Genomic DNA, 25,406 nt, shown 5'->3' with positions numbered 1-25,406 from the left:
TCCTCCTCCATCATCATCATCTGTGTGGATGGACTCTTCCTCCTCCATCATCATCTGCATGGTTTTTCTGCTGTAGCTGCAGATACAGGTGTCACCACACATGCACACCTGGACACTTCAGTCTTACCTGATGACTCCGTTCCCACTGATTCAGTTCCACAGATAGAGGGTTCTGTAAGAACATGTGCAGGTAGACTGGTAACGTGTCTTAATAGATTAATTGACTCAATGGTCCAGAAACCTTTGCAGAAGAGCAAACATTTTGTGTTTAATTATTAATCTGATTTCAATAATTTACATGGGTTATCCTAAAGTAGGTGACATTCTCATTTTTTGTCTTGTCCGTTAGTAACTTATGATTAGTAGAGCCAAGTCTGGTGTTGTGTAACATCATACTGTTCTGAGAGGATCTCGTGACCTGATCAATCTCGTTCTTCTCCTAACCCTTGAAGGGGATGACTATTAAATTGACGTGAACTAGGTCTTCACTTTTATTTGCACCATCATGTTCACTAGTCCCTTGTTGGTTTGTGGTCAGTGCTGCATTCAGTTTATCAGGATATTGGTGGATTTAACCCAATGTAACCCAATCAAAATTAACACAGTACTACAAAAACATAATAGTGATGAAACTCCACCAAATCCTGGTAAATGCACTGCAACATCGTCATTTCATTTCAGGCTGGAGTTTGGCAAATACCTGTACTGTCTCTTTAAGAGAGAACTAGTTGCAACACCTTTTCCGGTTAGCCTCTCAGTCCACGGGTTACGAGCTGATAGGAGGTCAGTGTTTCTTCATGTTCTCCATATAAATGTGTTTTGTAAAGCCTGAAATTACTCTAAAACTAGTGTGAGGTTAAATCATTCGTAATACTGTGTGACTCATTTTATGTTAGTCATATAAGAGTAAATGGAAGGGAAAGCGCTGTTTTTCTAGTTTTTCTGTTGGACATGTGCTCGAGCTAATTTTCCATGTGCGTTGTCTGCTAGGAGGGAGCTGTAGGCCTCATGAGTGTGTCTGTCGACGGCTCGACTGTGTGGAAAAAACTCTCTGTACACATTGTCTTCAATGATTGTTTATTGTTTCATGTACAGACCCTTGAAATAAAGCAGCAGTAGTTACAGCACTGATCACCTCAGAGTTCATTCTTCCCCTTCGCTTACCACGGACACCCAGAACACCACACAGAAGTATTACGGGTGTGTCAGGACTGTATAGATGACGATTAAAGGACTCACGACACACACACCTGTTACACCAGTCTGAGGACACAACTATCCCAGTCTGAGGACAGAACTATCCCAGTATGAGGACAGGCGGCGAGTCTCCACCACCCAGTCTGTGAACTGGCTGACATTAACGTACACCCCCGGGCGCTGGGGTCGCCCACAGCCCCTGCCAAATGATGTCACACCCACCAGGACCCAGTGGTCATCCTCTTCACACATAAATGGACCTCCAGAATCAGCCTGGAAGAGTAACACAGTGGCACAACAAATATGGGCTTTTCCAAACGTGATCTAAGATCTCTTCACATAACTGTGAACTTCACTGATGTTTAAGTGTCTAGCCACCATTGCACAGACCTGGCAGCTGTCGTGGCCTCCGTCAGCGTAGCCGGCACACACCATGCGCTCGGTGATGTGGTACTCTGGCATCCAGTCCTGACACAGTGCGCTGCCCAGGATGGGCAAAACCGCCTGACGCAGTGTGTTCGACATACTGCCTGTGAAGCACAGAGACACTTACACTCACACACAGTGAACCCTCATCTAAACACTGTTGAAACACAGAGACACTTACACTCACACACAGTGAACCCTCATCTAAACACTGTTGAAGCACAGAGACACGACTCTTACACTCACACAGAGTGAACCCTCACCTAAACACTGTTGAAGCACAGAGACACGACTCTTACACTCACACACAGTGAACTGAGACAGCTGTACAGCTTTAGAAACGCAATAAACAATATTATCTGTACTAGATAACTTCTTAAGCAAAATAATGCTCCAACAAAATAAGGTTTCACAGCTCCGTGGTTCTCGGAAGCGGAATATGTAAACGAGGACGTCAAAGGACTGAATCGAAACTAGCTAGCGGTGGTACGCTAACAACAGCTAGCGTCGCCACAGCGGGCGGAAATTATCATACAGTTAAGCCCGCTCACTAAGAGGGAAGATATGATTGGTCAATTTTACTGTCATTTGAAACTAGTATTGCGCTGAATTATAACTGCCAGGCCCTCTGTAAACAAACAGCGGGCATCACAGTCCTGATAGGCGGAGACACAGGCTCACAGGCTTCCACTCAACCCCTCACCTTCCAACACAGATTGAATAGACACGGGTGAATCATTTATTTGCTTATATTTTTGTAATTGTTTAGATGTCGATTGTCAAACTGTAAGTAGATTTTAAAAAATTGATAAATTGTATATATTTATGTTTTAAGAATATTTTAGGCCCTCTGAGAGGGCGTAGAGGGCCCTGACGGTTCCCCACTGGTGAACCCTCACCTAAACACTGTTGAATATTAGTACAAATAACTACAAAAACTGCAGAACAAGAGTTCTTCACTGATGGAGCAGATGATGGACCTCCGTCCAGAACATCGTGTTCTTCTGAGAACCTCACGCTCTTCACTGCAGTTTTAATGACGTGTAGTTTTATATTTTAACCCAGGCGAGGTCACTCACCTCCTTCAGATACTGCACCCCAGCCAGTTATCACACATTTTCTTCCAGGTTCAAACTGTTGCTTGGGGTCAGGCAGGCAGATGGGCTGTATGTGGTCTGCAGGAAGGAGACCTGTGAGGTGCTGGTTTGAACAAGGCTGCAGACAGAGGTGTGAGAGATAAAGGCCACACAGGCGGGAAACCTACCTGTGAAGTTCACCGGGGTCTCTAAATGAATCAGTGCAATGTCAGAGTCTTTTGTCCTCCTGTTGTAGTGCTGGTTGATGATGATTTGATCCACTAGACGGGTTTGTCTTTCTGAAGTGTCCACCTCATACTGGGAATGCATACCCAACACAGCTTCCCAGTACTGCAGGTGATTGTTCCTTCTACGGACACACAGACCAGCGTGTTTACGTTGTGAACGTGTCTGTTTGAATCACGTGGAGCATCATTGTGTGACGAGCACTTACCCAAACACACAGTGGGCAGCCGTCACCAGCCACTCTCTGTCAATCACAGCAGCTCCACACACGTGTCGGCCTTGCCACTGAAGAGACACCATCCATGGCCACGCCCCCTTCTGTGCCTGTTCCCCTCCCACCACTCGATCCATCCCATAATAGCTCGTCTCCTGCTTTTCTGTTTCTTTTGCTGAATACGACCTGGAGCCGGTCTCCATGGCGATCATCCGTGTTCCACACGCTGTAAAACAGGCCAGTTTGAGGCTCACACTGTTTCTCTCTAATGGGAAATTAATTTTCTCTGTAGTGTAAATTCAAACCTCGGCTTCTTACTTACGCTGGTTGTTGCAGTGAAGTGATACGACCATTTCACCTGGACATCTCTCACTTTTAAACAAAGAGAAAAGTTTGAAAATATGATTACTGCATTTTACATACATACACACTCACACACACACACACACACACACACACACACACACACACACACACACACACACACACACACACACACACACCTTTTACTCTCTCATATATATATATAAATGTGTGTGTGTGTGTGTGTGTGTGTGTGTATGTAAATAAAAACATGTATATCACACAGTGATACCTGGGTTTTAGCTCGAGAGCGCCCTCTCCTGTCAAGTTGACTGTAGTAAAGGGAGCGTCCTCTTCAACAAGTGGCACAAATGAAACGTTTCCTGACCTTGATGGACAATAAGATTATTAGAAGAAACTCAAACATTTATTATAACATTTATTATTACATTATTGGGAAAAAACACTTGGAAAATGTATTTTCCTAATAGGCAGTACAGCATAGACATATGGATACCCCTACATTACAGACACATGGATACAACTACACTACAGACACACGCATACCCCTACACTACAGACACACCGATACCACTACACTACAGACACACGGATACCCCTACACTACAGACACACAGATACCACTACACCACTGTCTGTAGTGTAGTAGTGTAGAGGCATCTGTGTCTGTAGTGTAGTGGCATCTGTGTGTACCACTACACACAGATGCCACTACACTACAGACAAACGGATACCACTACACTACAGACACACGGATACCACTACACTACAGACACACGGATACCACTACACTACAGACACACAGATACCACTACACTACAGACACACGGATACCACTACACTACAGACACACAGATACCACTACACTACAGACACACAGATACCACTACACTACAGACACACGGATACCACTACACTACAGACACACGGATACCCCTACACTACAGACACACAGATACCACTACACTACAGACACACAGATACCACTACACTACAGACACACGGATACCACTACACTACAGACACACAGATACCACTACACTACAGACACACAGATACCACTACACTACAGACACACGGATACCACTACACTACAGACACAGGGATACCACTACATTACAGACACACGGATACCACTACACTACAGACACACATACCACTACATTACAGACACACAGATACCACTACACTACAGACACACATACCACTACACTACAGACACACAGATACCCCTACACTACAGACACACGGATACCACTACACTACAGACACACGGATACCACTACACTACACACACGGATACCCCTACACTACAGACCCACAGATACCACTACACTACAGACACACGGATACCACTACACTACAGACACACGGATACCACTACACTACAGACACACAGATACCACTACACTACAGACACACGGATACCACTACACTACAGACACACAGATACCACTACACTACAGACACACAGATACCCCTACACTACAGACACACAGATACCACTACACTACAGACACGCAGATACCACTACACTACAGACACACAGATTCCACTACACTACAGACACACAGATACCACTACACTACAGACACACGGATACCACTACACTACAGACACACGGATACCACTACACTACAGACACACAGATACCACTACACTACAGACACACAGATTCCACTACACTACAGACACACAGATACCACTACACTACACTATGGACACATGGATCTTTGTACGAGTCACCATCACCTGTAGCCCAGATAGTGACAGAAGATGGTGGAGAGATGTTGACTCCAGCTCTGTGCACATGCTGTGTAGAGGATCTTCTCAACCTGAATTCTTAGGCGCCGAGTTCCAGTCAGATTTACGGACATCAAATGCACTAAAGTACAATGAAATATAAAATAATAAATTAATAATTTCACGTGTTTATATGAATAATCATTTAAGTATTAATTTAATGCACTTGCTAATGCTCTTTCTGCTATCACGTGATATAATTTTTCATAGGCTTCTATAAATGTGCACACACAGCCCCCAAACCGCCTGCACTTCAAACGCATCGGCCTTACATAGATTTAAACATACCACAGTAACCAATAATCACCACAATAAACACACATACATTAAACACTCACCACCGTAAACACTCACCACCGTAAATACTCATCAGAGTAAACACGCACCACAGTAAATACTCATCAGAGTAAACACTCACCACAGTAAACACTCACCACTGTAAACACTCACCACTGTAAATACTCACCACTGTAAACACTCACCACAGTAAATACTCACCACAGTAAACACTCAACACAGTAAACACTCACCACAGTAGACACTCAACACAGTAAATACTCACCACAGTAGACACTCAACACAGTAAATACTCACCACAGTAGGCTTCATCAGAACCATCTGGGCAGCTAAGCGTTCCATCACACACATTGGAACCATGCACACACTCTCCTGACCTGCACTGGTACTGGTCAGTCTCACAAGGCTCTGCAAAGACATCTTTTTTGTTATTTCTAAATCTTTCTTTGGTGACCACAGATTTCGTACTGTAGAACAGTTGCACGTGTCACCTGGCTGGCCCAGATGGAAACCTGCACTGAAGTTTGCCAGAAAGCCCCGATTTGTTCCTGAGATGTCGGACATGAACCTCACAGTCATCTGAGACGTTGTGGAGAACAGGTCAGGAAAGGGATCAGTTCCAGTCAGGACATCTTCAGGGTGGAAGACATGGGATGGACAACAAAGGGGACAACATGAACTCTGTGTGTGTCCTTCATGACCAGATTAGAGGCAATTGAAGAACTTTAATCTCTGACCATCACATTTTACCTGTACTGAACTCACCTAGCAACATGGAGTGAGGCTCCTCCCCGTCTCGGATCTCCACCGTGTCATAGGGCATCTCCAAAGCAAAATCTTGAAAATGGAGTTGAATATTTTGCCCTTCCTCAGCATGTAAAGTCCACAAACCTGATCAAAACCACACAATATACCTCAGTGAAGTACCTCAATATACCTCAGTGACGTACCTCAATATACCTCAGTGACGTACCTCAATATACCTCAGTGACGTACCTCAATATACCTCAGTGACATACCTCAATATACCTTAGTGACATACTTCAATATACCTCAAAGAACACTTAACTTACTAAAATAGAACACTTACTGGATGAGAAAAGGAACCCAGCAAATATGAACACACTGACAAATGTAAGATTCAAAGAACACAGTGGTTGTAATACTTACATGAAGCTTCATTTCTGTAGTAATGTGGGTAGTTGGGAGTGCTGAACGTTGAGTTTGTTACATATAGATCAAAGGGACCTCCACAGTCCACTGGCATCGTGTAAAAACAACAAAAACAATAACAGGCGTTCATATGAACATTAATAACTGAATTAGCACAACTCTGATCTAGAGTCAGACAGAGAGAGATATCATGGTATCTGTTATGTCATGTGCACTGTGGGGTTTAGTGTTGCAGTCAGTTATTGCATCTCTGTTCACTGATGTCACACTATAAAGCAGGGGTACTCAACTGGCGGACCGCGGTCCGGATCCGGACCCGAACGCAGTCCTGTCCGGACCCAATCTCATTCCTGATTAACTGGATACGGACTAAAACAAAACCGTAGCATTTATTTCAGGGCTATTGAAAAAACACTCCGTCACGTTAAAGCCTGGTTTATACTTTCGCGAGCGACCGTAGCGCGCGGCTCCGCCCACCTCGCGCGACCCTGCGCGAGCGGTGTAGGCGTTTATACTTTCGCGAACGTCGCGAGCGTCGCTGCAGTGTTCTCCGAAACGATAGGTGGCGATAGGTGGCAGTGGAGAATAAAAAACCCCTGCAAAACCGGGGAAAGAACATTTTTACCTGACCAGAGACCGTATATATACACATCAGGCATCAAACGTAAATATGGCTTTGCAATGTTGTTCGAAACGATACGTTAACAAATAAGAGCCTCTTGTAATTCCAGGACGAAACATGAGAGAACGTGAAGACGTTAAGATTGGGCGTTTTGAAAATAAACAACCATTAAATAATGTGATAAAAAGCGAATTATGTCGATTAATTTCGAGTATATGTATAAATATTTAACTTAATTAAGTTTAACGTGCTGGGAAATATTGAAATGGACCTTGAAAGTGACGTACAAATGCTTTAATTCCACCTTGTAAAGGTGTATGAACCCGGCAAACATGACTTTGTCCATCGCGCTGAAGCGCGGCGCGCGCGCGAAGTTACAAAATTCGAGAGGTGCACGGGCGGAGCCACAGCGATTACGTCATTTTCGCCGCGCGGACCCTCGGCGTCGAGTATAAACCAGGCTTAAGCTGTTGAGCGGGGGTGGCAAACGTAAAGCCTGGTTTATACTTTCGCGAGCGACCGTAGCGCGCGGCTCCGCCCACCTCGCGCGACCCTGCTTAAGCCTGGTTTATACTCGACGCGCCGCGAGCGGCGCGAGGGTCCGCGCGGCGAAAATGACGTAATCGCTGTGGCTCCGCCCGTGCACCTCTCGAATTTTGTAACTTCGCGCGCGCGCCGCGCTTCAGCGCGACCGACAAAGTCATGTTTGCAGGGTTCATACACCTAAACAAGTTGGAATTAAAGCACTTGTACGGCACTTTCAAGGTCCATTTCAATATTTCCCAGCACGTTAAACTGAATTAAGTTAAATATTTATACATATACTCGAAATGAATCGAAATAATTCGCTTTTTTAATCACATTAGTTTATGATTGTTTATTTTCAAAACGCCCAATCTTAACGTCTTCACGTTCTCTCATGTTTCGCCCTGGAATTACAAGAGGCTCGTATTTGTTAACGTATCGTTTCGGACAACACTGCAAAGCCATAACTACGTTTGATGCCTGATGTGTATATATACGGTCTCTGGTCAGGTAAAATGTTCTTTCCCCGGTTTTGGAGGGGTTTTTTATTCTCCACTGCCACCTATCGCCACCTATCGTTTCGGAGAACACTGCAGCGACGCTCGCGACGTTCGCGAAAGTATAAACGCCTACACCGCTCGCGCAGGGTCGCGCGAGGTGGGCGGAGCCGCGCGCTACGGTCGCTCGCGAAAGTATAAACCAGGCTTTACGTTTGCCACCCCCGCTCAACAACTTACGTTCGCCACCCCCCGCTCAACAACAAGCCTGCCTGGTTGACGCTTCGCGAGCGGCGCGAGGGTCCGCGCGGCGAAAATGATGTAATCGCTGTGGCTCCGCGCAGGGGCGGACTGGGACAAAAAATCGGCCCTGGCATTTTTGGACCAGACCGGCCCACTCACACTCGATAACGCTTTTCACACTTTTCAGTTTTTTGAATGTGTATACCAACAGTTTACACTCTTTAAAACCATGTACCCTAAGCCATGCCATGAGTTTACAGGAATTAGTGAGAGTGAAATTAAATAATTTTTAAATCATTAAATACTTTCAAAAAGTTTTGTTTATTAACAGTATGAAAATGCATATTGAACCACTCCATCACAGTAACGAATGCAGCATTCATCCAACTGGGTGTGCCTATGTGTTTCAGGGAGGAAGACAAGAGAAAGAAAGAATAGAGATGAAAAATAAAGGATCAGATGCTAACTCTTCCAAGAGTAGTACTCAATAAATTGTGAACTTACCCAGTCAAAAGAATGAATGTATGTTTTTTTTTTATCTCAACATAAGGAATTAATTATTGTTGTTTTATCAGAAAAACAGACACACAGCTGCATTGGCATAATACTGGCAAAAAAAATTGTCATTGTAAAAAATAAGATTTTCTTTAATTAGAGCCTACATTTTCTTTAGCCAGCTAGGCTAAATGCCCCCAAACACATCCAGGCGAAAAAGTAGCTAAACCTAGGCTTACAAGTTAAACAATCAATGGCCTAATAACAAAATCAGAAAACTGCCCAGTAACTCAGTTTAATTGAATGGTGGCTTTAAAAATACACCTAGAAATACTGGATTTATGAAGATTTGTGAAGAGGCACACAGCAGCATTGGCATATGGCACAGGCAATAAACAAAATTACCATTTTAAAAAGTGTAATTTCCTTTAATTTCTGTACATTGTCCCTAAACACCTCCATAAAAGCTACCAAACATTTCCCCTTCCTACCAAGCATAGCCTTAGCCTAGCCTACTACTCACCCCACAAATATTAATAGTATAATAATGAAAATAGAATGCTGCCTGCTGAGTGACTTAGTACTGTTTTTGTTGGTGAATGGAGGTTTTTAAAGTGTTCTCAAATTTAAGACTATTTAGTTCAGAATGGAAGACATAAAAGTACTAAAATAGGCTTATTTTCTCATTCAGTCAGTGTACACAAAGTCTTATAATAGAGGTAAGGACGTTATTCACTTATTTTACCTTTTGCATTTACAATACAAACTAACTCGGCCATAGAACATTAGCCAAAATGATTTTATTGATGTTTTATCAATTTATCAGATTTGGCAAAGGGTTTGGTTGCTTAACCCTACTCATTTTATAGCTGCTCTGAAAGGAGTCAGGCTTACCGCACGTTCAGTACATGTTTCTGTCCACTGGCCACCGTCACCACTGTCATCAGCCACGGGAGCTGATGAAGGCCCTGCTGTGGCAAACATTTGAGTAATTTTTATACATTTGGCAGCGTTTACTTGAAGTTCAAGCTTCTTTTTTGTCGTAGTTTCTCTGCACCTCCTTTGCGCTTTTTCTCCATCTCAGATACTCACGTACGTTATGTTAATCAACGTTAGATTGCACTACGCACCGGCGCATGGAGGAGGGGGTGTTTGATGATATGATTGGTACAGCTCTGTGTCAGTAAAGAAAATAACAAATGGGCTGCATACCAGCGTGTTTAAGGACCGGTAAACTCTCGCGCTGACTTTTTTTGCCAAATGCATTATGCAGGCAGCAGGAGCATCGCGAAAGGTGTGTTAATGTGATTCGCCAGACAAGTGTCAATCAGCCAGCCTCCATCTGAATCGGCCCACTGATCTACTTGTTTTATGGGCCGGTCAGACCAATATATAAATAGATAAAAAAAGTGTCAGGACTGTCGGCCAAAATAGCACGTCGGCCCACCGGGAAAATGCCCGGTATGCCCGATGGCCAGTCCGTCCCTGGCTCCGCGTGTGCGCGAGTGTCTCGCGCGCTGTCGGTTCGAGAGGTCGTGCACCTCTCGAATTTTGTAACTTCGCGCCGCGCTTCAGCGCAATGAACAAAGTCACGTTTTCAGGGTTCATACACCTTTATAAGGTGGAATTAAAGCACTTGTACGTCACTTTCAAGGTCCATTTCAATATTTCCCAGCATGTTTTACAAGAATTGTAATGAATTACATGAATTACAAGAGGCTCGTATTTGTTAACCTAATACAGTACAAGAGAACTATTCAGTCAGACAGCTATTTGTTGTGAAACCAAGTAGTTACAATTTCAAGCATTTTAAAGTACTTTAACCTAAATTCCAGCACTTTTCAAACCTGAAACATATAGCAACATTAAAATTGGTCAGGTAAATGTTCATTCCCCTGTTTTGAGGGGTGTTTCTACCACATATCGTTTCGGAGAACACTGCAGTGACGCTCGCGAAAGCCCCCCCCCGCTCAACAACTTACGTTCGCCACCCCCGCCGCACCGGACCTCAGGTCACAGGTATCTGCCAAAATTGGACCGCGGACAAATTTAGTTGAGTACGCCTGCTATAAAGCATCAGAAAATCCTCAACACAGCCTCAGTGTTTGGAATGAATAGTGTTGGTGTTTAAGGTTCATACAGCTTCAGTGTTTGGAGTGAATAGTGTCAGTGTTTGAGGTTCATACAGCTTCAGTGTTTGGAGTGAATAGTGTCAGTGTTTGAGGTTCATACAGCTTCAGTGTTTAAAGTGAATAGTGTTGGTGTTTGCGGTTCACACAGGTTCAGTGTTTGGAGTAAATAGTGTTGGTGTTTGGGGTTCACACAGCTTCAGTGTTTGGAGTGAATAGTGTTGGTGTTTGGGGTTCACACAGGTTCAGTGTGTTTAGAGACGTGGAGGCACCTTCACCGCTATAGAAAGTGTGATCAAACATTTAGCACCTGCTTCTTCTGAAGAGCTTGGAGACATGACATCTGCATGTTATTAGCATATATAACAATCCTACCTGTTAGTACCTATGCACAATGGCTTTGTTTATTATGTTCTAGAGGTGTTTAGAATGTACATAATAATAAGTGTCTAAAGTCTGCTACAAGAACCACAAGAGGCAGACGCCACACACACTAGAGCATCACACGCATTAGAGCACATAACACATACTAGAGCAGTGGTTCTCAAACTTTTTCTATCATTCCCCACCTCAGAAGAAGGTGAAATTCCACGTCCCATGAACGGATGGTGAACGTAATTTGTTGAAGGGGGTGGTGAACGTAATTTGTTTATACTTGACGCGTCGCGAGCGAAAATTACGTAATCGCTGTGGCTCCGCCCGTGCGCGAGGGCCTCGCTCGCTGTCGATTCGCGAGGTCGTGCACCTCTTGAATTTTGTAACTTCGCGTGCGCCGCGCCTCAGCGCAATAAACAAAGTCATGTTTGCAGGGTTCATACACCTTTTATAAGGTGGAATAAAGGACGTGTACGTCATTTTCAAGGTCCATTTCAATATTTCTCAGCACGTTAAACTTAATTAAGTTAAATATTTATACATATACTCGAAATTATTCGAAATAATTTGCTTTTTTTATCACATTATTTAATGGTTGTTTATTTTCAAAACGCCCAATCTTAACGTCTTCACGTTCTCTCATGTTTCGTCCTGGAATTACAAGAGGCTCGTATTTGTTAACGTAATACAAGAGAACTGTTCAGTCAGACAGATATTTGTTGTGAAACAAAGTAGTTACAATTTCAAGCATTTTCAAGTACTTTAGCCTAAATTTCAGCACTTTCAAAACTGAAACACAAAGCAACATTAAAATTCATCAGGTAAATGTTCCTTCCCCTGTTGTTGAGGGGTGTTTCTTTATACTACCACATATCGTTACGAAGAACACTGCACGCGGAAAGTATAAACGCTTCCACCGTTCGCGCAGGGTCGCGCGGCGGAGTCACGCGCTACGGTCACTCGCGAAAGTATAAACCAGGCTTTAGAAAGGTTCATTTCTTCCAATTGCTTGCGCCCGGGCGCGCCCCACACTTTGAGAAACGGTGTACTAGAGGATCTCACACACACTAGAGCGCCACACACACTGAAGCGCCACACACACTGGAGCGCCACACACACTGGAGCGCCACACACACTGGAGTGCCACATACACTAGAGGATCTGTTCCTTGTTTGGCTACATGCTATACTTCAACATGGCAGTGCTTGCTCTGCTGACTGTAGTGAAGTGTGCTGGTACAGCCGTGTTACTCTACTTGGTCCAGGAGGGGGCGTAGTAGTGAGGGGCACTGGGGTTGGGTCTGGAGGCCCCTCCCCACAGGGCCCAGACCTCATGCTGATGTCATCTAGCGCAATGTCGCTCCTGAGCCCCCCATACTTCTGTGCTTCAAAAACAACCTACACACACACCAACAATACAGGGCCATGGCAATAAAGGAGTCAGCATCTTCCATGACTGTTCAAAAAGCACATGACACACGTGAGACTAGAGAATATGACACCTGTGATACTAAGACATTACTGCACTTAGAGCATTTGACACATGTGAGACAAAGACATTACTACACCACCACATGAAACGCTGTCTGATTTTATGAACATTATTTTCAAATCCAGAGGTCTATGTCTTTTCACAGAAGAATCTAGTTATTAAATATAGAAGTGTGTTCAGAAAAGTAGGAGATATATATATATCTCACACTGACAATTTCCTTCCAACAGGATCTGCCACTAAGACAACACAACCTGCCCTAATATGGGTGTGCAAAGCTTGTAGATTCATGTCTAAATACATTTAAAATATAATGAAGGCCTTAGACGTAAGCACAGTGTATATATAGAGCTCTTACCATTTGATCAGCTGTATGGTTTATTGTTATTTGGCCATAGTTCCAGTTGTCTCCATAGTTACCCTCTTTCTGGAAGAGGGGGGTCATTCCTGACTCTTGTTTTATCATTACTGTCAAACGCCAAACATCCACTCCAAACATGTGATACCTGTGAATCAAGACATTTACAGACATGTTTGCTGTATGCAATACACAGATGTACTGCATATATACTGTATATCTCACACACACACACACACACACACACACACACACACACACACACACACACACACACACACACACACACACACACACACACACACACACACAGATAAGGTAAAACAATACACAGATATATTGTATATATATATATATATATATCTCACACACGCCCCCAGTAGGGTCTCCCAAGACAGCCCGAAGGAAACACGTGGGTCCACTCTTGTGAGTCCACACGTGAGTCCATTCTCCTAGGATGTCTCTCAATGTACTAGGGGTCCAGTGCATTGTGGATCAGGTGGTGGCCGTCAAGGTTATAATCGTTAATGAAAATGAAGGAAAAAATGAAAACTGATATTGAAAAAACATTTTCGTTAACTGAAACTATTATAACCTTGGTGGCCATAGATCCATAGGGCCTTGGTGTTCTGATCCTCGGTTACTGAATCTGGCTCTTGGGACATGGAACGTAACCTCTCTGGTTGGGAAGGAGCCTGAGCTGGTGTGCGAGGCTGAGAGATACCAACTAGATATAGTTGGGCTCACCTCAACACACAGTTTGGGTTCTGGAACCAATTATCTCGAGAGAGGCTGGACTTTATTCTTTTCTGGAGTTGCCCAGGATGAAAGGCGGAGGGCTGGAGTGGGCTTATAGCTCCCCGGCTCACTGCCTGTGTGTTGGGGTTTTCCCAGTAGACAAGAGGGTTACTTCCGTGCACCTTCGGATTGGGGAACGGACTCTGACTGTCGTTCCAAATGACAGTTCAGAGTACCAGGCTTTCTTGGAGTCCTTGGAGAGGATACTGGAAGGTTCTATTGTTCTGCTAGGGGACTTCAATGCTCACGAGGGCAATGGCAGTAGGACCTTGAAGAGCATAATTGGGAGGAACGGCCTCTCCGATCTGAACCTGAGTGGTGTTCTGTTATTGGACATCTGTGCTCATCACAGTCTGTCCATAACGAACATCATGTTCGAGCACAGAGGTTTCCATAAGTGCTTAAGGCACCAGGACACCTTAGGTCACGGTTCAATGATCGATTTTGTAATCATGTCATCAGACTTGTGATCGTGTGTCTTGGACACTCGGGTAGAGAGGACCTGAGCTGTGAGTTGTGTTGCTAAGAGATGGAAACCAATCTGGCTACAAACCAAAACTGCAGACACACTGATCCATTTTCAGAAGCCAATGGAAGACTCTGGATGCGATAGGCCTTCCTCCAACTCCCTGGACTGAATGGGGTTATGATGTAATATCCTGTCAAATTAATGACATATTTAAACTAATTTGTGTAACGGTCATGTTTAATAGTAGGTTAAAGTTTTTGTATCCATGTTTAATTTCTTAGATTCTCAGAAACTCAGGTGTGCAGTCTTACCTGACTCGTTTCCCAGGGTGTGGTCATGGAGGGGTCCAGTCATGGCAGGCAAGGTGAAGCCCCTTGCTCTTAACCAATCAGCATCATCCTCGTGGTCCTGCCTCCAGTAACAGAAGCCCTCCTCGAAGGTGCAGTTGATCTTCTCAGCATCTAAAAATGCCCCAGCAGACAGTACACAGGGGTCACCCAGGGGTCACCCAGGGGTCACCAAGAGGTCACATGGGACTTGTGAGAACAGCCAGGACCACCAAGTCTCATATTCATGATTCCCTATAGATAATTACAAGACTATATGAAGAAATTAAACATGTACTACTCTCAAAGAGTTAGGGACGTTTGGCTTTCGGGTGAAGTTTCAAGATTAACCTAAAATGCACTCTGACCTTTACAAGTGAACTTAAAGTGACCTTCTCTAAACTTTTATAATGCCCATGTCCAACTGTTCACTGTTTCACTTAATGTTCTCCATGAAGCCTAATGACAAAATTCACAACAGATCCATGAATCGACCAATACATTTCCTCGTTCAGTTAGAATTGGTATTTAAACATAAATGTCTTCCTCATCGTGTTGTTCACATTTTGATATCATGAGACCAAAACGACACCCAACAAATGATCAACAGCACCTCACCTTTGTTGTTAGACGAAAGTGGCCTCTGAGCTCTGAGTGCCATCAGCAGGTTGCAACAGAGATTCAGAGAGACCGGAAGAGTCACAGAAAGACATAGAAATGGACTTCCATAGAAGTGTTAATCACCATGGGCTTTGTCTGCTCTACTGGCACTTGGGTCCGCCTCACCCTCTGTTTTCTAACGCGGCGTGTACGTGTCCGTACATGCGTCATTACACAGACACAGACCTCATCAAGAGTACCTGACCACACCAGCACACACAGACGTCATCAAGAGTACCTGACCACACCAGCAGACACAGACATCATCGTCCTGCATGGACGAGGGACCAATGGGCCTCAGTGCTGTTCACTCATGTGAACATCACATCATTGTCAAGCTGTAATTGATGCTCATGGACACGACAAGTAATTGAGACACTGATGTTTTCTGTTGGGGTTCACCCACCACCACTACATGGATCGACTTAACCAACCTACCTATGTTTTCTGTTGGGGTTCACCAACCACCATTACATTGAACGACTTAACCAACCTACCTATGTTTTCCATTAATTTCACCCAAAAGCCAAATATCTCTACTTTTTTGTTAGTGGTGTATGTGCAGTTGGTGCAGATGAAAGAATATTAAGTCTTTGTGACCTTACTGAGTGATTTCATCTTTATTCAGAAATGGAGTGAATCCTAGGATGTGCAGTAAACAATATAATGTTCCCCACTAAAAACTTCCCACATACTGAGACCTTCAATCACTGATACGTTTTTAGTTTGATATTGTGATGGAGATGTGATAATGTGATAGTGTGTTTGTGAGATGGAGATGTGATGATGTGTTAGTTCTCTGCCTTTGCTACACCAGTATGGGTGTTTTAAACTGAGACTTACTGGACAGATGGGTGATGTCCTCTGCCCAGTATGTTGCATTGAAGCCTTTATCGTGTATGATTAAGTTAGAGGAGAATTCTACAGTCACCTCATGAGACAGCATCCATATTGTTCCCGGGGAGGAACCTGACAGCAAGTCTGAGAGGAAGGAGGGAAAGAAGTGTTTGACATCAATCAAATACTGACATCAAAGTGTTTGACATCAATCAAATACTGACATCAAAGTGTTTGACATCAATCAAATACTGACATCAAAGTGTTCGACACCAATCAAATACTGACATCAATCAAATACTGACATCAAACTTCAAACATCTACACAAAAAATCATTTAACTCATTGATAGCTTAAGAGCTTGGGCACCCCACTAACACGGACATTAAACACTTAACCCCACTAACACGGACATTAAATACTTAACTCCAATAACACTGACATTAAATACTTAACCCCACTAACACTGACATTAAACACTTAACCCCACTAACACTGACATTAAACACTTAACCCCACTAACACTGACATTAAACACTTAACCCCACTAACACGGAAATTAAATACTTAACCCCAATAACATTGTGACATGAAACAGTTAACCCCACCAACACTGACATTAAACACTTAACCCCACTAACACTGACTTTAAACACTTAACCCCACTAACACTGACACTAAACACTTAACCCCACTAACACGGACATGAAACACTTAACCCCAATAACACTGTGGTGTTGGCACTGAAACCCACTGTCACTCGCTCTCAGGTGCTCAACCCTACATCGCTGATATGATACACAACATGGCATCTAAACACCAACATGGTATCTAAACACCAACATGGCTGCACTGGAGAAGAGTTCTTCTCCATCTTGAATGTACAACTTTATTTATGTGCAGTGCTATAATTTTAATGCAAAGCACAAAGTAATAATAATAGCAAGTACAACCAAGATCAGGTAAAGATTAAGAGCCATGAACTCACATTCCAATTTTTTCCCAGGACCGATTCCTTCATAAAGATACAGGATATCCACATCTTCCTGGGTACGGAATACCTCAAAGATGATCTTTATGACTAGACCACTGTTAGCACTGTGGGGAAATGTGTTGAAATGTGTATATAACATGGACACACCTGTTCATTTCTATTATATTCAACACGGAATAAACAGGAGAAATGCCAGACCAATGAAATGTTATTTTGCTCTAATAAACAAATATCGACTAAATTTACATATTAGGGTTAGATTCTTTGAAGTAACTAGGGTTAGGGTTAGATTCTTTGAAGTAACTATCCTATATTTTGATGACATCTTTGCATGCTCTTGGTGTTCTGTTAAACAGCTTTATTAATGTAATTAAGGTTAATTAAGTTAACATTAATTAACTTTGTTTCTAAGACAAATATAATTTGCAAAATATGCTATATTGAAACAAATATATGAATTAACTTTCATATTTCACTGAAAAATTCATTTTCACTGAAAGGTTGGTGGTTCAAGCCTCTGAACAATAATAGCCATGTGTGAAGTGCCCTTGAGTAAGGCCCCTAACCCCTAACTAGTAATGACCATGTGTGAAGTGCCCTTGAGTAAGGCCCCTAACCCCTAACTAGTAATGACCATGTGTGATGTGCCCTTGAGTAAGGCCCCTAACCCCTAACTAGTGTGTGTGTGTGTGTGTGTGTGTGTGTGTGTATTCTCTTATTCTCTCCTGATGGGTTCAGACCAGAGAACATTTCCCCAAGGGGATCAATAGGAAAGTAGTAAAGTAGTAAAGTAGTACAGTAGTAAAGTAGTAAAGTAGTAAAGTAGTAAAGTAGTAAAGTGATTCTTCACACACACTCAGACTGTGACATGACAGAACAAGTCAGACACGTCTGAGAAGTAAGATCACGTGTTTAGTGGCTGTGTGTGTGTGTGTGTGTGTGTGTGTGTGTGTGTGTGTGTGTGTGTGTGTGTGTGTGTGTGTGTGTGTGTGTGTGTGTGTGTGTTGGACTGATGGAGAAACAACACAGAGGACTGCAGGGTAAGAGAACACCGAGCATGTTCAACACAGAGGAACTGCCCCACAGCGTGGAGTAAGAGAACACCGAGCATGTTCAACACAGAGGAACTGCCCCACAGCGCGGGGTTAGAGAACACCGAGCATGTTCAACACAGAGGAACTGCCCCAAGGAGCGGGGTAAGAGAACACCGAGCATGTTCAACACAGAGGAACTGCCCCAAGGCGCGGGGTTAGAGAACACCGAGCATGTTCAACACAGAGGAACTGCCCCACAGCGCGGGGTTAGAGAACACCGAGCATGTTCAACACAGAGGAACTGCCCCGCAGGGTGGGGTAAGAGAACACCGAGCATGTTCAACACAGAGGAACTGCCCCACAGCGTGGGGTTAGAGAACACCGAGCATGTTCAACACAGAGGAACTGCCCCAAGGAGCGGGGTAAGAGAACACCGAGCATGTTCAACACAGAGGAACTGCCCCAAGGCGCGGGGTTAGAGAACACCGAGCATGTTCAACACAGAGGAACTGCCCCGCAGGGTGGGGTAAGAGAACACCGAGCATGTTCAACACAGAGGAACTGCCCCGCAGGGTGGGGTAAGAGAACACCGAGCATGTTCAACACAGAGGAACTGCCCCGCAGGGTGGGGTAAGAGAACACAGAGCATGTTCAACACAGAGGAACTGCCCCAAGGCACGGGGTTAGAGAACACCGAGCATGTTCAACACAGAGGAACTGCCCCACAGGTTGGGTAAGAGAACACCACGCATGTTCAACACAGAGGAACTGCCCCACGGGGTGGGGTTACAGAACACCGAGCATGTTCAACACAGAGGACTGCCCCAAGGCGTGGGGTAAAAGAATGCCGAGCATGTTCAACACAGAGAGCTGCCCCGCAGGGTGGGGTAAGAGAACACCGAGCATGTTCAACACAGAGAGCTGCCCCGCGGGGTGGGGTAAGAGAACACCGAGCATGTTCAACACAGAGGAACTGCCCCACAGCGTGGGGTAAGAGAACACCATGCATGTTCAACACAGAGGACTGCCCCACGGGGTGGAGTAAGAGAACACACTTCAGCGCTGTCAGCAGAGGACACCAGAGTAACTAAGACCGCCAATATTTGTTTATCACAGCACAATCCCGTAAAAGAAAATAAAAAAGTTAAAATGTTCAGTGTAGTTGTGTCAAAAAAAGACCGGGTCTCTCTATATATCGAGAGGTTACGAGTGACACAGAACAGAGGGTTTGGGGCGGATGTGAGGCACAAGCAAGCAGACATACCGAATAATCCAGCGGCAGTGTGTGTTGTTGTCGTAATCCAGGGGGAAGTTCTTAGAATGGAAAAACCCAGACGCACCAGTCAGGAGGAACTGTCCATCACACACTGTTGCTATGGAGATATAAACCTCAGTAAATCAGAACAAAGTGAATATCATGGATTGAATTATGGGAGAGATTCACACACACACACACACACACACACACACACACACACACACACACACACACACACACACACACACACACACACACACACACACACACACACACACACACACACACACACGCACTGTACCACAGAGGCTGTCAGACTCATCCAGGCCATCAGGACAGTTGGGGATCCCATCACAGAACTGGGTTACAAGCACACAGGTGGTTTCATCTCCACACGCCTCCTGTCCATCTGGGCACGTCACTATAATAATACACACACACACACACATGGGCACACACACACACACACACACACACACACACACACACACACGCGCGCGCTCACGCACGCACACACACACAAACACTTCAAGCTTTGTGTGTTTGCCATGTCTGAACTGTTTCAGCTGTTATAGTACACCTGTAGTGTTGCACCTGTAGTGGCGCACCTGTAGTGGCGCACCTGTAGTGGTGTACCTGTAGTGGTGTACCTGTAGTGGCGCACTAGTAGTGGTGTACCTGTAGTGGCACACCTGTAGTGTTGTATCTGTAGTGGCACACCTGTAGTGGCGGACTTGTAGTGGCACACCTGTAGTGGTGTACCTGTAGTGGCGCACCTGTAGTGGTGTACCTGTAGTGTTGCACCTGTAGTGGCGCACTAGTAGTGGTGCACCTGTAGTGATGTACCTGTAGTGTTGCACCTGTAGTGTTGTATCTGTAGTGGCGCACCTGTAGTGGTGTACCTGTAGTGTTGCACCTGTAGTGGCGCACTAGTAGTGGTGTACCTGTAGTGGTGTACCTGTAGTGTTGTACCTGTAGTGGCGCACTAGTAGTGGTGCACCTGTAGTGTTGTACCTGTAGTGGTGCACCTGTAGTGTTGTACCTGTAGTGGTGCACCTGTAGTGGTGCACCTGTAGTGTTGTACCTGTAGTGGTGTACCTGTAGTGGCGCACTAGTAGTGGTGCACCTGTAGTGGCGCACTAGTAGTGGTGCACCTGTAGTGATGTACCTGTAGTGTTGCACCTGTAGTGTTGTACCTGTAGTGGCTCACTAGTAGTGGTGCACCTGTAGTGATGTACCTGTAGTGTTGCACCTGTAGTGTTGTACCTGTAGTGGCGCACTAGTAGTGGTGCACCTGTAGTGGTGTACCTGTAGTGGTGTACCTGTAGTGGCGCACTAGTAGTGGTGCACCTGTAGTGATGTACCTGTAGTGATGTACCTGTAATGTTGTACCTGTAGTGGTGTACCTGTAGTGATGTACCTGTAGTGGTGTACCTGTAGTGGCGCACTAGTAGTGGTGCACCTGTAGTGATGTACCTGTAGTGATGTACCTGTAGTGGTGTACCTGTAGTGGTGTACCTGTAGTGATGTACCTGTAGTGGCGCACTAGTAGTGGTGCACCTGAAGTGGTGTACCTGTAGTGGTGTACCTGTAGTGATGTACCTGTAGTGATGTACCTGTAGTGGCGCACTAGTAGTGGTGCACCTGTAGTGATGTACCTGTAGTGTTGCACCTGTAGTGTTGTACCTGTAGTGGCGCACTAGTAGTGGTGCACCTGTAGTGGTGTACCTGTAGTGGTGTACCTGTAGTGGTGTACCTGTAGTGGCGCACTAGTAGTGGTGCACCTGTAGTGATGTACCTGTAATGTTGCACCTGTAATGTTGCACCTGTAGTGGTGTACCTGTAGTGATGTACCTGTAGTGATGTACCTGTAGTGGGCCTTGGTGCAGCTGTGGTGGTCAGTGCTGTGGAGGGCATCTGAGTGGTGAAACTGTCTGTTGGTAGAGGAGTTACAAACTTTTAGTGCCATGAACATCTTCATTTTACTTCATTAAGGTGATAGATGAAGATGGTCCTTAACAAGATGGGTTTTTATTTTGAGTTCAGTTTTAAATTCGAAGTAAGTACCTGAAATGTAAATAGTGCTGGTATCAATCCCAAGTCCCCCTGTTGCTCCACTCTGAACGCTGGTCACCAGCTGCTCTTGTGCTGTCTCTGAGTCCACAGCTCCACGGAAGACCAGATCAAAGTGCACCATTACACTCCCCTGGCTAGAGGAACCCAGAGAACATGTAAGTGCTGCTTCTACTCCGTTATCATTCAGTGCTTCAACACACATTTCCACAAGAAGCATCATTCACCATTTCATACCAGTAATCAAGATTCCATCAGAATATACAGCAAAACACGCTGCTACCGTTGTAAATAAAAACAGCTGCCGTGTATCCCCTCAGTCCCCCCAGTGTGTGTCCCCCCAGTGTGTGTCCCCCCAGTGTGTGTCCCCTCAGTCCCCTCAGTGTGTGTCCCCTCAGTGTGTGTCCCCTCAGTCCCCCCAGTGTGTGTCCCCTCAGTGTGTGTCGCCTCAGTCCCCCCCAGTGTGTGTCCCCTCAGTGTGTGTCCCCTCAGTGTGTGTCGCCTCAGTCCCCCCAGTGTGTGTCCCCTTAGTCCCCCCAGTGTGTGTCCCCTCAGTGTGTGTCGCCTCAGTCCCCCCAGTGTGTGTCCCCTCAGTGTGTGTCCCCTCAGTCCCCCCAGTGTGTGTCCCCTCAGTGTGTGTCGCCTCAGTCCCCCCCAGTGTGTGTCCCCTCAGTGTGTGTCCCCTCAGTGTGTGTCCCCTCAGTCCCCCCAGTGTGTGTCCCCTCAGTCCCCTCAGTGTGTGTCCCCTCAGTGTGTGTCCCCTCAGTCCCCCCAGTGTGTGTCCCCCCAGTGTGTGTCCCCTCAGTCCCCCCAGTGTGTGTCCCCTCAGTGTGTGTCGCCTCAGTCCCCCCCAGTGTGTGTCCCCTCAGTGTGTGTCCCCTCAGTGTGTGTCGCCTCAGTCCCCCCAGTGTGTGTCCCCTTAGTCCCCCCAGTGTGTGTCCCCTCAGTGTGTGTCCCCTCAGTCCCCCCAGTGTATGTCCCCCCAGTGTGTGTCCCCTCAGTGTGTGTCGCCTCAGTCCCCCCAGTGTGTGTCCCCTCAGTGTGTGTCCCCTCAGTCCCCTCAGTGTGTGTCCCCTCAGTGTGTGTCCCCCAGTGTGTGTCCCCCAGTGTGTGTCCCCTCAGTCCCCCCAGTGTGTGTCCCCTCAGTCCCCCCAGTGTGTGTCTCCCCAGTGTGTGTCCCCTCAGTCCCCCCAGTGTGTGTCCCCTCAGTGTGTGTCGCCTCAGTCCCCCCAGTGTGTGTCCCCTCAGTGTGTGTTGCCTCAGTCCCTCAGTGTGTGTCCCCTCAGTGTGTGTCTCCCCAGTGTGTGTCCCCTCAGTCCCCCCAGTGTGTGTCCCCTCAGTGTGTCCCCCCCCGTGTGTGTCCCCTCAGTCCCCCAGTGTGTGTCCCCTCAGTGTGTGTCCCCTCAGTGTGTGTCCCCTCAGTCCCCCCAGTGTGTCTCCCCAGTGTGTGTCCCCTCAGTGTGTGTCCCCTCAGTCCCCCCAGTGTGTCTCCCCAGTGTGTGTCCCCTCAGTCCCCCCAGTGTGTGTCCCCTCAGTGTGTGTCCCCTCAGTCCCCCCAGTGTGTGTCCCCTCAGTCCCCCCAGTGTGTGTCCCCTCTCACCTAAACTCAGTCACCCTGCACGTCCTGAATTGCTCACTAAGGGAGCTGCGCCTGTATGCATCACTGACCTGGCCAATCAGCATGAAGAGAGGAGGGGTTACGGGATGATAGACAGATGACAACTAACAAAGAACTGTCAATCAAACATGGCATATCCAATGTGTGTCATGATGCACGAGCATTGTGATTAATTGTGGAACGACATTACTGTCACTGTCAGATCAGTGATAGAACAACCGGACCAGCAGAGTCTCTGTGCAGAAGGAACACTGAGTCAGCTTCATCTAAACACACATAGAAATGAAAGAGTTTCACGTTTTCAGCCTCACCAGCAGGTCGACGTCAAAGGCCAGGGCTTTGAACCCTGTGCTGCTTTTGTTTCGGAGCTCGTCTGTGAAAGAGGCTCCGTCTGAGATCACCAGACGTCCACGAAACGTCACGTCAGTAGACCCTCCTTGGGTCTCCTCAGCTAAAGAAACATTCACTCAGCATTAATAAGCCATGACCCTCTCACAATCCACCAATCAGAGTCTATGCCCCCCTAAGGAGCAACCAATCAGAGTCTATGCCCCTCCTACAATCCACCAATCAGAGTCTATGCCCTCTCACAATCCACCAATCAGTCTATGCATTTCTCATCTACATAACTCATTATTTTCTAAATAAATCCCACAATTAATTGTGATACTTTGGCAAAGTTTGGCTTATAATTCGTGTCCACTGATTTCTCTGTACAAACCTTGAGTGTTCCACTCCTACATTAATGACTGATTACACTGTTTTGAGGTCTGTGCATATCAGTGCATATCAGTTTGTGGCATTTTTGTAGAGAAACACCTTCCAACGACTTTCACACCTCTGGGCACACTGTGCTGTTGATGATGTTTGTGAGGTTCTTACCTGCATTAAGAACTTGCCAGGAAACGATGCTTAGTCCCAAACACGCAAGTAGGAGCAGCAGGACCACGACAGAGAGGATCACCTCGAAGGAGGACCAACCACGCCTCTGGCCCATGATGCAACACCTTCCTCCTGCTCCTCCTCGCCCCCTGCTCACGGTCTGCTGGCTCTCCTCAGATGTTAGCAGGGTTGAGTAGTCTGCTGTGGTACGCTCTCTCTTCCGCAGGTACACGGCCTGGTTTTAGAGGAGCTAAACGGAGTTCTTACCTCATCTGAAGTCGTGAAACTACGTGTCTGTTCATAGCTCACAATACCTGTATATATGACCCATTAATCAGCAATAAAGAGAATCACTACAATAACTGTATATGTGACCCATTAATCAGCAATAAAGAGAAGCACTTTGGCCCTGAGAATGTGCTCATGGGCTCTGATATCTTATCATGCACTCTAGTCCTGCTCAGGAACAAATTCTACCTTATTACAAAACCTCTAAACATTAGAGTCTGCTGTCATTTTACCTTCCTTACTGTATTTTGAAAATTATTTTAAAAGTAGAATAATCATTATAGAATAATGTAAATAATCAGTTTGAATTCTGAATATTCAAATTTATATCATGTATTTCCATGAAGGCCCACTGTTATTTTGACAGTTTTATGTCACTTGTGGTTTGAGGACAGAAAACGTGTTTGATTGGATAGGGTTCGGACCATCTGATTGGTTGGGGTCATTCGATTGGTTAGGGCAGTGGTTCCCAAAGTGGGGGGCGCACCCCCTAGGTGGGGCGTGGAGCTATTGCAGGGGGGGCGCGGAGCTTGGAAGTAAAACATGTGCACATGTGTCAATATGGGGGGGGGGGGGGGGGGGGGGGGGGTGTAGGGGGGGGCGCAAAAATATTCTCATCTACTAAAGGGGGGCACGGCAGAAAAAGTTTGGGAACCACTGGGTTAGGGTGATCTGATT

General features: G+C 45.7%; 1 protein-coding gene across 1 annotated transcript; it reads right to left on the bottom strand.

Moving 5' to 3' along the window:
• Positions 1–1,096: 1,096 nt before the first annotated feature.
• LOC143487820 (enteropeptidase-like) lies at positions 1,097–24,717 on the bottom strand. The gene is made up of 25 exons (XM_076987033.1): positions 24,441–24,717; positions 23,870–24,009; positions 23,541–23,608; positions 21,935–22,077; positions 21,736–21,801; positions 20,169–20,288; positions 19,874–19,982; positions 17,570–17,679; positions 16,588–16,725; positions 15,070–15,219; positions 14,843–14,948; positions 13,492–13,639; positions 12,898–13,039; positions 6,754–6,843; positions 6,349–6,474; positions 6,075–6,215; positions 5,881–5,991; positions 5,236–5,368; positions 3,755–3,850; positions 3,482–3,531; positions 3,154–3,385; positions 2,888–3,069; positions 2,703–2,798; positions 1,588–1,727; positions 1,097–1,470 (listed from the first exon to the last, which is right to left on the bottom strand). Exons 1-25 carry the CDS (start codon positions 24,553–24,555, stop codon positions 1,276–1,278), a joined length of 3,147 nt encoding a protein of 1,048 aa, XP_076843148.1. The 5' UTR covers positions 24,556–24,717; the 3' UTR covers positions 1,097–1,275.
• Between the last annotated feature and the right edge of the window lie 689 nt (positions 24,718–25,406).

The sequence above is a fragment of the Brachyhypopomus gauderio genome, unplaced genomic scaffold, assembly GCF_052324685.1.
Source record: "Brachyhypopomus gauderio isolate BG-103 unplaced genomic scaffold, BGAUD_0.2 sc50, whole genome shotgun sequence".
In the NCBI taxonomy this organism is placed as follows: domain Eukaryota; kingdom Metazoa; phylum Chordata; class Actinopteri; order Gymnotiformes; family Hypopomidae; genus Brachyhypopomus; species Brachyhypopomus gauderio.
Note: the sequence above shows the minus strand (reverse complement) of the source record. Positions and strands in the feature narration are given on the sequence as shown.

Excerpts from the sequence above, each read along its gene's own strand:
- LOC143487820 (XM_076987033.1), bottom strand. The coding sequence starts at position 24,555 with ATGGGCCAGAGGCGTGGTTGGTCCTCCTTCGAGGTGATCCTCTCTGTC. Across the intron at positions 5,992-6,074 it reads TTTCCATCTGGGCCAGCCAG|AGCCTTGTGAGACTGACCAG; the intron begins GTGACACGTGCA and ends ATGTCTTTGCAG. Across the intron at positions 3,532-3,754 it reads GCTCTCGAGCTAAAACCCAG|TGAGAGATGTCCAGGTGAAA; the intron begins GTATCACTGTGT and ends TTTGTTTAAAAG.